Source organism: Dicentrarchus labrax, unplaced genomic scaffold (assembly GCF_905237075.1).
Source record: "Dicentrarchus labrax unplaced genomic scaffold, dlabrax2021, whole genome shotgun sequence".
NCBI lineage: Eukaryota > Metazoa > Chordata > Actinopteri > Moronidae > Dicentrarchus > Dicentrarchus labrax.
In genome coordinates, this window is record NW_026136706.1 from 57501 (window position 1) to 70000 (window position 12500).

Sequence of the window (12500 nt, forward strand, 5' to 3'; positions counted from 1 at the left end):
TCTAAAATCAATGAAAACATTACACTTTCCATCTGTTTAAGTATATTAGTATACTTAACAAACAACTTATATATAGTCATATTTTAGTCAAACAGCAACACCGAAGTAACAAAAGCTGCAGTTCCTCCAATGCCCACTAGAGGCTGGCTCCAGCAGTGAGTCTCCATAAGGCCCCATATAAAAACTTCACAGCAGAAATACACGTTTACAACCTTTTGATCTCTCTGGACGGATTTATATATAACTCGCCTGTTTAAATTATATTAAGACTTAATATAATTGGCTTATGAGTGACAGGCGTCTGTTCCCAGTAACCAGGCTTCATTCAGCTCTACCTATTTCCTTCAAGATATTACAATATCAGTCTTTACAAAGAGGACACATCAGTCAGTGTGGGTTAACAGCCATAACTGGATGTTTATTGGAGCATTTACTAAAACTCTAAAGATGGAAAGAACTGATGAACAAAACCCAAAACACAATTCAAATAAAACACCACACAAATAAAAACCTGCCACCACCAACAGTGACTGGAGGAAACCAACAAAGGAGACAGAGTTAAAACCTGAAACATATAAAATCCACTATATAAAGAACAATAAAAACTGAAACTAAAACTAAGACAAAAATAATAACTGTCTCTGCCTGTAAACACTATATTACAGTCCTGCTGACTATTATTGCTCTTTCAGTCTTTTTACACACTGTTATAATAAAATATAATACCTCAGGGTGCTCGCAGCCCTGCAGAACACAAACAATAATAATCTGGACATAAATATAAAACAGTTACTATTAAAAACAACAGGTTTGGCTTTGCAGAGCCAGAAGTGTGTAAAATTGTCCAGGTGCAAAGCATCAGACTCTCACCTGATTGGCCGCTTCCTCTACAGCGGTTGTTGGCGAACAAGATAAAAAAAAGATCTTTTGGGGTTCAGAAATAATCCGATTGAACACAAACTGACCTAAACTCAAAGGATGGACTATTCTGTATCCAGGCTTCACTGAGTGACGGTGACCCCCGTGACCTTCTGGATGCCTTGCTCAAGGGGCAGGTGGACAGCGGGCGGGGTCAGAAGTCATCTGGGTTGGAAGATGAGAGGATAACAGACGACCACGTCCTGATGACGGCGGCGGAGGCATTTGGAGCTGGAGTGGAGACGACGTCGACCACGCTGCTGTGGATCCTGGCCTACCTGCTGCACCACCCGGAGGTAAAGGAGCTCTGATGAGTTCAACACAAACTGAAGAGACAGATCGACTTTGGACTGTTTAACTCAAACTGAGCACAAAAGATATTTTATTTAAGGAGAAAATAAACATCATTTCTTTACACTTTGGGGATCATTAAGAATTATTTAGATGTATATTTGTACTCTTTATGATTAATAAACTGCTGAGCTGTACAATGTTATAATGCTTATATTTTTATAACGATATAAAGTCAAGAAAACGAGTCAGTGGAACAAACTTATATCAACTGAGCTGTTTCAACAGTTCATGTTTGACTCTAATGTTAAAGGATTCATTTATGTTAATTTACTTTAATTTAGACGTGTTGGTTTTACAGCAATAATCATAAATACATATTTACTGCTGCAGAAGAAAGAATAAATTTATCTCATAATTTGAGAAAAACAGCTCGTCTCCAGTTTCTTTTGCTGATTTCAGTTCACTTCCGTAGTTCTTGATCATAAACAATCATGGTGGTGTGTGTGGTCATTATGCCCCGCCCCCTGCAGGTCCAGGAGCGCGTGCAGAAGGAGCTGGACGAGCACGTGGGCAGCGAGAGGCCGGTGTGTGTGTCGGACCGCAGCCGGCTGCCGTACCTGGACTGTGTGATCAACGAGGGCATGAGGATCCGACCAGTCAGCCCGGTGCTGATCCCGCACACCGCCCTGACGGACAGCAGGTAGCCGATCAATCAATCAATCAATCAATCAATCAATCAATCAATCCACAGACAATTAATTGAGTCATCGTTTTGTCTTTTTTCTGCCGTGAGGTTTGATCCTATTTTAGTCCTATTAAAGAAAAGTGAATATCAGATAAAACATAAAATAATAGAATAATCAATAATCAATAATCTCTCTCTCCGGTAGTATCGGAGGTCACTCTGTCGGTCGTGGGACTCGTGTTTTGGTCAACATGTGGTCGATTCACCACGACCCCCGACTCTGGGACGCACCCGACCTGTTCAACCCAGGTAAACACACACCTGAAAACAAACACAACCTTTCAGAAAGAACCTGAACACAACACCTCCCTGTTTTCTTCTCAGATCGTTTCCTTGACGACCAGGGTCAGCGGGTCACGCCCACCTGCTTCCTGCCGTTCGGGGCGGGTCCTCGGGTCTGCGTCGGTGAATCTTTGGCCCGGCTGGAGCTCTTCCTCTTCCTGTCCTCTCTGCTCCAGAGGATGAGCTTCAGGGTGCCGGATGGGGTTCCCCCGCCCAACCTGCAGGGGCGGCTGGGCGTGGTCTTACAGCCGTTACCTTATAAGGTCGTTGTCACTCCGAGGGCGGGGTGGGAGGGCGTGGCAAAATGAAAGAGGGAGGGGTTGATAGTCAAACTACGTGTTTGGTTTGTCCTTTCTGGGCTTCTGTAGAAACACAGCAGGTAACTAATGAAAACAACAGATCTTCTTAATGTTTAATTAAAATATTAAATTAATTATTCAGCCAAAAATTAATTGTTGTCTTTCTGTCTGTCTGTCTGTCTGTCTGTCTGGAGCTATCTTGTATAACAGCTCCAACTTTTTCCAAATAAATTACATGAACAGAAACTGAGTTTCTACAGATATAAAAAGACTAAAAATGGCCATAAACATAAATAAAGAGATTAATTTTGGCTAAATTTCTTCTATAAAAATCTTTCTTCATGAAATAATCAAAACAAACACAGTGTGAAACATTATTATAATATATTATCCATCGGTATGTTTTCATAATAATCACCTTAATATAAGAATCGTTGTGTTTTTGTTCCCATAGAATGTTTTTATTCTAGAGAGTCCTCTAATGTCGGCCATGTTTCTACGGTAGCCCCGAACGGACAAACCAAACACTGACTCTATAATTTGGCCGTAGTTTCTGTAACTTAACCACTAGATGTCAGTAGAGCCTCCACACTGAACCTTTAAATGCTTGATAACAGTATAAAGCTAATGCTTTATTAAAATATAAATGTTTTAATGATTAACAGATGAATAACATAAATAACGTAAATAATAATTTACATTTAAAAATGATTATTTTTGAAGTGTAATTTGACATATGATTGATCAATAAATGATTGTTTATCTCCGGTGTTTGTTGTGTGAATGTGGTTCAGCTTTATGAACGGAGGCAGACAGGAGGTAGATTTGACAGTTTTATTCAGTATATCTTCACACACTTTTAGAACAGGCTGGTTTAGTTAGGTCACACACATACATCCACACATACACACTCACTATTAATTTAGTAATACTAATAATTAGCATTGTTATCATCATAATATTAAGGGACTTTAAATCCCTTCTCTGCCTACTTCCACTCGTCCTCCGACAGAAACCTCATGCAAACAGGAAGCACAGCAGAGAAGAGATCAGATAAAAACATTCTTTAGACGGAGGGAGGGGCTCCTACGATAGAAGGAACAGACGGACGTTTTAGTTAATTCACTTCATCAAACACCACAGGTGAAGCTGCTCCTCGTGGAACAAGTGAAAGTTGATCAAAGTGCCGAAATGGTTGACATTTAACGTGGCCGAAACCCAGAGTTGGTCTCAAACTTTGACTGGATTCACATTTCAATCACGATCGGGTTCCCATAGTAGACTAATGTGCACCAGCAACCGGCGGTTATCTGTAAAAGGTTAAGAAGGTTTGAAGGTTAAGAACTTTCTGAATATAAATGTGCTCCTCAGATAAAGTTCAAACGACGACAATTCACCTCATAGCTGCAAAGTTTTTATCAAACTACTGAGGTTGAGTTCCTGCTTTTGTTTTTACATCCATCAAATCTTTCAGCAGGATCTCATGATTTCCATTTTTATCCCAGAAACCAGCACCGTGATGCACCTTTAAGCAGCCGAGATCAGAACTTGTGATGTAGTTGTTTCTACACGACAGGAAAAGTGTTTCTGCGATCGGTACCTGTGACCTTCACCACTTCGTCTACCAGGCTCAGTCTGTCTACATCCTTTGTTCTTCCATCAGCCTCCAGCAATCTGTGAAAGGCTCTGATGATCAAGTTGCAGAAAAATGGGCAAATCTAGACTTCTTTTTAAAATTAATTAGTGTTCAGTTCCTGGTCTTGGTTACTAAATCAGCATTTCCTGCAGCTGCTTCACAGTTAAATGGTTCACCAACTGGCAGCAGATGGAAACACATTAGGGCTGCTGAGACCACAATGAATCTGATTTGGGATCAAGTTGGACCAGGTCTGCTAGTCTGATCCAGTCTGAACCAATCTGAACCAGTCTGATCCAGTCTGATCCAGTCGCTGTCAGTTGTTCTAACAACGATTTTTAAAAAATATGTTTTACATTTGTGACAAATGAAGTCTCTTGTGTTGCCTGAAGACGCTGCATCAGTAAAATAAACAAAAGAAGAAGACTGGTGAGCGAAAAGGTTTGTGCTTTGAACAACTGAACAGACGAAATCAGCCTTTCCAGGATAAATGTCACCAGTTTTGTATTTGGCTGTTCCATACAAAGATCCGACTTAACTCTTATATCAGCAGTTCTACCTCCTGTTTTAATGCCTGTGATGTGAAACTATAAGTTTATGCTCCTCCCTGACTGTCAAACAAAAAACAGTGGTCTTTATAGGGTTCAGCTTTTTCCCACATCGTATGCAGGAAGTAACTAACTAATCATCAGACTCAGTATTTTACAGCAGAAGTCTTTAACTTTTACATTTAACGGTCATTTTTTAGACAATTTTACTGAATTACATTTTTGGGCGAACCCAAATCTGACCTGTCAATGTGAATCCAGTCAGTGTGAGTGAGTCAGAAAGGACTATTTTTCAATGTTTTCGTCCACTGAGATTTGATGATAAACTTGCCCCGGTTTAACTCAACAGATATTTCAACATAAAGAGATAAAGACAGGGTTTCCAAACGTTACAGCAGCCCTAACATCGGCCTCGTGCATCGGGAGATCACCAGAGCTTTTATCAGTCATTTGAATGAAGACTTGAAATGCCTCAGAGCACCAGAAGTATCGACATCTTTAGTGTCAGGAATTTAACTGGAGTTCATATCCTTCGTTGTCTGACCACTTAGTGAGATAAAAGATGTTAGGGTCACTGAAGCCGGATGACTAAAAGATATTCTGGGTACGTTGAACGTTGACAGGTGTCAGGAGTTCTGAAGAGGTTCTCTACTTACTATCTCTACCGATGGGACCTTCTTCCATTTAACTGGCAGCTCAATATTAGTGCTGGTAAATCTTAGGAACCGTTATTTTTTTTAAAAAGGGGGAAATTATTTCACCAAAAAAACACTAAGATGCCCATTCAGTGTCGACCCGTCCAAACAATGTCAACACTCTCCTGGTACTGTGAGGACATTTGGATAAAATCTAGGGCTGCCCACTAACAGTCGACTAAACTGTTGAGACTCTGTCGATGAGAAGATCTTTCACTTTAGAGTAGTCGGATAGAAAAACGTCAGACTCCGTTGGGGAGCTGCAGCTTGTCACTGAGACTCTTGCAACATGGACCCTTTCTCTTGTAACACAGTATCTACCCGGATGGTTGGTTTGTTTACACTACTAGCATAGGAGCTAGCATAGGAGCTAGTATAGGAGCTAGCCTGGGAGAATGAGCCAGTCGAGTGAGCAATGGAACCAGGTTCACAGCTTTGTAAGTAAGTGTTGTACAATGTTCTTGTGTGATGTTACACTGTGTTGAAATGTGTCTCCTTGGTTACATTACTGCTTTCTCTGTTGGCATTTAACAGTCTGCTGTTCAAATATAGAGATTTAAATAAATTAATATCATAAACGTGGGACGACTGGTCGACTATTGGCTTAATCTAACAACTACTAAATCTTCAGTCGGGGGGCAGCCCTAGTAAAATCCTCAATGAAATGGCACATACTAAAACCAGCTGTGTTTCCCTTCACAAGGCTGATCTCAGAGCTGCAGAGCCTTTGGGAGCCTGAGCTACAGACAGATTTTAAACAACATTTCTCCAGTCATTCTGGTCGACACCCACACAGAGCGAGAACAGCTCATTCTAATGCTAAGTAGTAACAGTTGTCAAGTAGAAATGGCACTCTGTAACCATGGAGATATATAACCTTATTAGTTCAGGTAAACAAAAAACACCATCAACCACAACATCAAAGGCTCGGTATCACCCTTGAGCTTTCTCGAGGAGGTCCTTCAGCCTCTCTCGACTCTTAGGCCTCAGTCCACAGGCACAAATTTAACCCGGATCCAATCAAACAAGTTGTCGTTTTAGACTTCAGTCTGAGACGAATCAAAGACGCCATCAGAGAATCTGCTTGAGCTCTCCAGAGTCCACATCTGCTCAAAAACACATTCCTACATCTGTGAATTTAGCCACAAGGGTTAAAAAACAAGAGATAATTTTTATCCATTGAATCCAATCTTGTGCTTGTTGGATTCCAAACCGACGGTCGAGACGTATGTCACTCCAGAAAACCTCCAGCTGTCAATCAGATGCAGAAACTTCTCTGTTGCTGCAGTCGAGTCACACTTTCTTTCCGTGGCAGGACATTGCTTTTGTCATAATGGGGTCCAACATAGCTTTGTCCTTGATGGGCATCCGTATGGGTACCTCTGTCAGCAAAGTTATACCCAACATCCTTTGCAACAAATGGGTAGCGAAGTACGTGAAGTCCGCGTTGTAATGCAGCATGGACACAGGGTTTAAGGATCCGTCAACCAGACTCGAGGTCTTTCCATCAGAGAAGGTTGAGTTAATGATATCCGTGACTGAGACAAGTAGTTTCACCTGAAAGCATCACTTTCCTCTAAGATAATATTGCCTCAAGCACTTCTGGTACAATCTGATGTCACTGCACTCTGTCTCTCCCTGACTACTTTACTCTATGGTGTCTTTTCCAACACACTCTGAAATCTGGCTTGGAACGACACACATTTGTGAAACTTTACAACACAGTTTACATTAACGGCAAAAAAACAAGTGCACTTTTCTGGAGCAGGTGTAAGAAAACGTGACAGAAAAAGGTAAAAGACATCTCACTTCTACGCTCCAAACAACGTCTATGTTCCATTAATAGAGCATCCTGCCACAACAATGTGGGGTATTACTTGTTGAAACAGGATTTTAGGAAAAGATGCTGATGGAATTAACAAAAATCTGTTTATATAAAAGTACAGTGACTGTATTGTTTAACGGGTGATTATCAAGACCAGGACATAATCAACAAGGTCTTTTTTATTTCATTCATTTTGGCATCACGTTGATGTTTGTACACAATTAGAAAGTATCACAAATGTGTGATGGCATACCGCCGCGAAGTGTGTTGGAAATGTCTCTTAAACACTGCACCAGCCCGTTCAATCAGTGCACTGCTGTTGTTGGGTCAAAATCTCACTTTTCCATGTTGTTGAATCTGACGCACTTTTAGTTTCTCCAGAAGGTTTTTCATCAGTCAAAAGTGAGTTGAACGTGACAATCACCTGAAGGCAGGATTTTACCCAAGGACAACGCACTGCATTGCTATCAATGCTTTCTGAAGCAGCCTGTATTATTTTTGTGGGGTATTTACAGACTTTTGCTGATGAAATATATTGCTCTAAACTAATATCAGATTCTAAGGTGATTTGAAATACACCAGCATGAACAACACAAACGTTACTAGCTCAGTTTCACTGACAAAATATACTCTACCTTTATTTTCTGTCACAAAATATCAATATTGCCACGTCTATCAATCTTAAAATAAAAATCCTAAAGGACTTGTTCTCCAATTCTTTAACAGGATAGAAGTAATTGAAATAGCCTGACTTGTTTTGTGAATTTAGTGAATTGAGGGTGAATGATAACAGATGAGTTGCAGCGTGTGAAAGTGAATATTTCTGAGTTTAGACTGGGACTGAATTTAGGTTGTGTGTCGTATTCGACGTACTGTTGTATCAGACCTCAAATTCAGAGAAAGAGACAAAGACAGGAATGATGACGTGCTCTCGTCTCTGTTCTGTTTGGTGCTTTGTTTCTGTCTAAAAGTGCCCATTGTTTATTCCCATATATGCAAAAGCTCTTCTCTGCCGAAAGGCTGACGCACAGAAAGCCAACTGATCCTCCCCGAACCCTTCCATCCAGGATCAAGTTGCCATGAACACATCAAATCTAAGAAACTGTCTCTCCCATTTTATAAACTACCCACCTAATTCCGCTCTCCTGACAGACGACTTCATCAAAACGTCTCCAGTAATGAATGAATCAGTCTTCCCGCTGTCAGTCAGAGTGAATCATCCTCCCACATTAGTCGCTCTTCGTTTCCAAAACAGCCAATTTGTACCCGACACGTTTCCAAATCTCCGTCATCACCCAGGACAAGCGAGGTGTCTTTTGCTACATATTCGACTATTTAAAGTTTATTTTCTGGTTGGTGACGGACAAACGCAAGAAAGAAAGAAAATGTCATTTCTGTCAGGGGCTTAATTCACCCTCTGGTCGACCATGTTTAATGTGGGAGGTAGCAAAGGGGAAAGAGTCCCTTGTTTACGACTTGTGAGTGTTAGCATCGCTGTGCTGCTCGAGATGGTTGTATAAATGCAGGATTGGCTGTGTGGATGGACTGTGGCTAGCATTATACTTGTTAAAGTTGTGTGTAATTACCTAGAACAATGTTTCAGTTGATTTTGGCACTTAAAAAATACTTGCATTATTAAGTGCAAGGGTAGGGACAGCAGAGACTTCAGAACTGGTCTCTCTGTTGTAATTACGATTTGGATGTGAATGGTATCTACAAGTCCAAAAACTGTGACATGAACACTGCATTTGGTTTGTGGATATCTAACTGCATTTATATCAGTCAACTGAACTGAACAGTGAATGATCGAATGGGCAATTTGTGTCTTTGACTGATTGGGAGCTAGCCATAGCATCTGTTCATCTAACCACCACTATAGTTGGTATATGAGCCAACACACAGTAGCCAGTGGAAGCTAGCATTTGCATGGTATAGCAGCAGTCAAACTGTCTGTGTATGTAAATTATATAACATCTCTGACAAATTGATCAACCATTGGTGGCAAGAAACGCAGCAACGCATGAGGAAACAACACAGAAGAATATTATTACTAGCTAGTAAATATGGATGTAAACAATGCAGTGAGTTACACTTCCATAAAGTTAGAGGACTTTAAGAGACAGATTTAAATAAACATGGTCAAAACTGAAGCCACAAAGGCAGAGATTTCCTGACTTAACTTAAATAGCATCTTTCATTAGATTAAAACAACATTGCAATTGTTTCACAAGGGAGGAAATTAATACAAGATTCTCAGTATTTTGGAGAATTTGAGCTAAGAAAGTTAACTATGCCACCTAAACTTCTACAAACACATTTAGCTTGCTACAGCGTTCACTCTGACTGAGAACGTTACTGGATGGATCTACAGACACATCACAACAAGCTGCTTCAGCTAGCTCTCCGTTCATAGCCACTGGTAGAGATTATGTGGTGGATTGCTAAATATTTTTTGTGTAAACTGTTGAACTTCTGTTTGGATCTCAATGGGGAGCAGATGATCTAATTTTACAACAGTTCTGCAATCTGAGTAAATGAACACCAGTACTCACCAGACTAAACCTTCTGAACCGCAGCTGACTAAAACTCCAACTCATAGTTGAAGAAACCATGTTTTAATAAGCGAATGCTTCCTGTTGAATCTCTTCCTATTAAACATGTATGCTGGTCTGACTAACAGATACTGAACACATTTATTAATGTGACGTATGATTTAAACCTCCTTGCTTAAAGAACAATCTCAGAAAACTATTTTAAGGGTGGATCATTAACTTTCTGTTTACCCCTTGTCTGGGGGACGAATGGTTTGATCCACCCACTTCTGTCAATCACACTGTCTCCATGACGATGACGACTTTGCCACTGTCCTCAGACGTTGGCGTGGTGGTGGAGGTGGCGTTGCAAAGTATAAGTCCTTCTCCCGTGGTTATCTGACCTCTGGCAGGGCAGTCCACGCTGTCATGAAGATCAGTGGTTCCACCTCCTTTTTTATCCCTCTCCCCTCCTCCTCCTCCTCTTCTGCCTTCCTCCTTCCTTTCACCCTCCTCTTCCTCTTCCTCTTCCTCATCCTCCTCCTCCTCCTCCTCTACCCGACACCTGCACACCTCAATCCCAGAGTCACCAGTAAGTCGCCGATGTCTATACTGGCTCTCATCAGCTCCCATATCCTCATCTTCATCATCATCATGGTCCTCCTCCTCCTGCTCCTCCTCTCCATCCTCCCAGCTGGGAGGTCCTGGTTCAAAAACATCCACACAGGGGGAGAAGAGAGTCTGCTTAGGAGGAGACTGAGTAGCACGAGGCGAGGGGGAGAGGGAGGAACCGTGGCCAGAGGAAGATCCACCTTTGTTAGACTGGTGCAGAGCAGTGAGGGGGTCGAGGAGTAAAGCTGGTGCTGGGAGGGAGATAGAAGACAGGGCTGGAGGGGAGGTGAGGGAACGAGGAGAAAGAATGGATGTGGTTGAGGATGGGGAGACGGCTGCAGGGGGAGACTGGGAGAGAGCAATAGAAGATACGGACTCTATGGTTATGGCTGGGCAGGAGGAAGAGGACGATGAGGCTGCAGGTGTTGGGAAGCTGAGGACTGGGCCACTAGAGCATGATCCACATTCAGGACCAGAACTGAAAGCAGCCTGGACATTGGATGGTAAGGGACTGAAAAGGTCCGACTCTGACGACTGAGGCAGGACCAGAGAAGGACCTGAATCGGCTGGTACTGCAGCTGGATCTAGACAAGATATAGGGACAGATATACCCCCTGGGTGTTGGGGCAAGGCTGATCCTGGGCTGGTAGGGTCCAGGGCTAGACCTGAGCCAGGTGACATTTCTGGAATCTGGCAATGGGCTAACGTAGGTGAAGTGGGTGCTGCATCTGTGGCTAAGGTAAGGTTTGGGTGTGCCGGTTTTGGAGTGAGAATAGGGTTAAGTGCACAGTCTGGGACAATGGTGTTTTTAGATTGAGGATTTGGCACTAGGTTAAGGTCTGAAGGTACCAGGAAGGAAGCTTGGGTAAGGTCTGAAGGTTCTGGGACTGGAGCTTGGGTAAGGTCTGAAGGTTCTGGGACTGGAGCTTTGGCAAGGTCTGAAGGTTCTGGGACTGGAGATTGGGTAAGGTCTGGAGGTTCTGGGACTGGAGATTGGGTAAGGTCTGAAGGTTCTGGGACTGGAGTTTGGGTAAGGTCTGAAGGTTCTGGGACTGGAGCTTGAGTAAGGTCTGAAGGTACTGAAATTGAAGTTTGGGTACAGTTTGAAGGTTCTACGATTGAAGGTTGGGTAATGTTTGAAGGTGCCAGGATTGGCACAAGGCTAGAATTTGGGTCTGGTGTTTGGAGAGTAGAAGAGCCTGTCATCAGGGCCAAAGTTCTTCCAGCATCTGGGGACGGTACTGATGTTGGGCTAGGAACACTGGCTGTATCAAAAGTTATTATTAGATCCAGGGTTTGGGTGGCTGGGGTGGTTGGGGTAGAACGGCCCGACACTGGGGTGATTTTCAGGGCAGGGTTAGGTTCCAGGCTGTCAGCTGGGCCCTCAATGCTTATTTTCCGGATGGAGGGGGGTGTTCTGTCAACACCTAGACTAAGGCTTGTACTTGGGCTACAGGTAGTGATTTTTGGGGTACAGAGTGCTAGGTCGAGCTGTTGCTTTATGGGAGATGTAGTTACAACAGGAAGAACCACATCAGAACCGGGAGAGGGCAAAGTTTGAGGGGAGACCGCCCTTGAAACAACTGCCACCGAAATAATCTGGTTGGGAACCGATAAGTCCGTGGCAACGGGTTCCTGCGGCCCAGCAGCATCTTCATCACCGATGTCAATGGCTACCGTGGCAACCATCCTCTCAGAAGCAAATCGTGTCTCGTTTACCTCCAAATAGGTTGCCGCGGCAGAGATGGTCTCCATGGTGACATCGAGAGTGAGGGGCGCGGCCTCGCTGGGCGTGGTGGCGTGGCTTGTGTCAGTCTCATATGTGACAGGTGCAGATAGGGAGGAGCTACACGGAGAGGAGGGGCAGCAGGAGTCACAGGAACAACTGGAGCTACAGGAAAGACAATCATTATTCATCTAAATCTGAAAACAATCATTTGTTTGTAGTGAATTCTTCAAACAAAACAATACATATAAAAACATTCAACACATTTCTGTCATCCATTTGAGTATTAACAGTAATACAATGGTGGCAGCAGTAGTCGTCAGTGTTGTTACCTGTTGTCGGAGCTAAGGGAGGACGGACCGTCACTGAGCGGCTGGTGCAGCAGCGGG

At 42.8% G+C, this 12500-nt stretch overlaps 2 protein-coding genes across 2 annotated transcripts in view; one reads left to right on the plus strand and one right to left on the minus strand.

Moving 5' to 3' along the window:
- Positions 1–3302, plus strand: part of LOC127365048 (steroid 17-alpha-hydroxylase/17,20 lyase) — an 8828-nt gene extending 5526 nt beyond the window's left edge. The window contains exons 6-9 of the mRNA XM_051402758.1: positions 999–1214; positions 1743–1912; positions 2103–2206; positions 2282–3302. Coding sequence (XP_051258718.1) covers positions 999–1214; positions 1743–1912; positions 2103–2206; positions 2282–2547 — 756 coding nt within the window. The 3' untranslated portion in view covers positions 2548–3302. The remainder of the gene's footprint in view (positions 1–998; positions 1215–1742; positions 1913–2102; positions 2207–2281) is intronic.
- Positions 3303–7853: 4551 nt separating this feature from the next.
- The window catches only part of LOC127365044 (mucin-2-like), a 7333-nt gene continuing 2686 nt past the window's right edge, over positions 7854–12500 (minus strand). The window contains exons 3-4 of the mRNA XM_051402736.1: positions 12444–12500; positions 7854–12276 (exon numbers count right to left, since the gene is read on the minus strand). The exon at positions 12444–12500 is cut by the window's right edge and continues 148 nt beyond it. Of these exons, the coding sequence (XP_051258696.1) occupies positions 10071–12276; positions 12444–12500 (2263 nt within the window). The 3' untranslated portion in view covers positions 7854–10070. The remainder of the gene's footprint in view (positions 12277–12443) is intronic.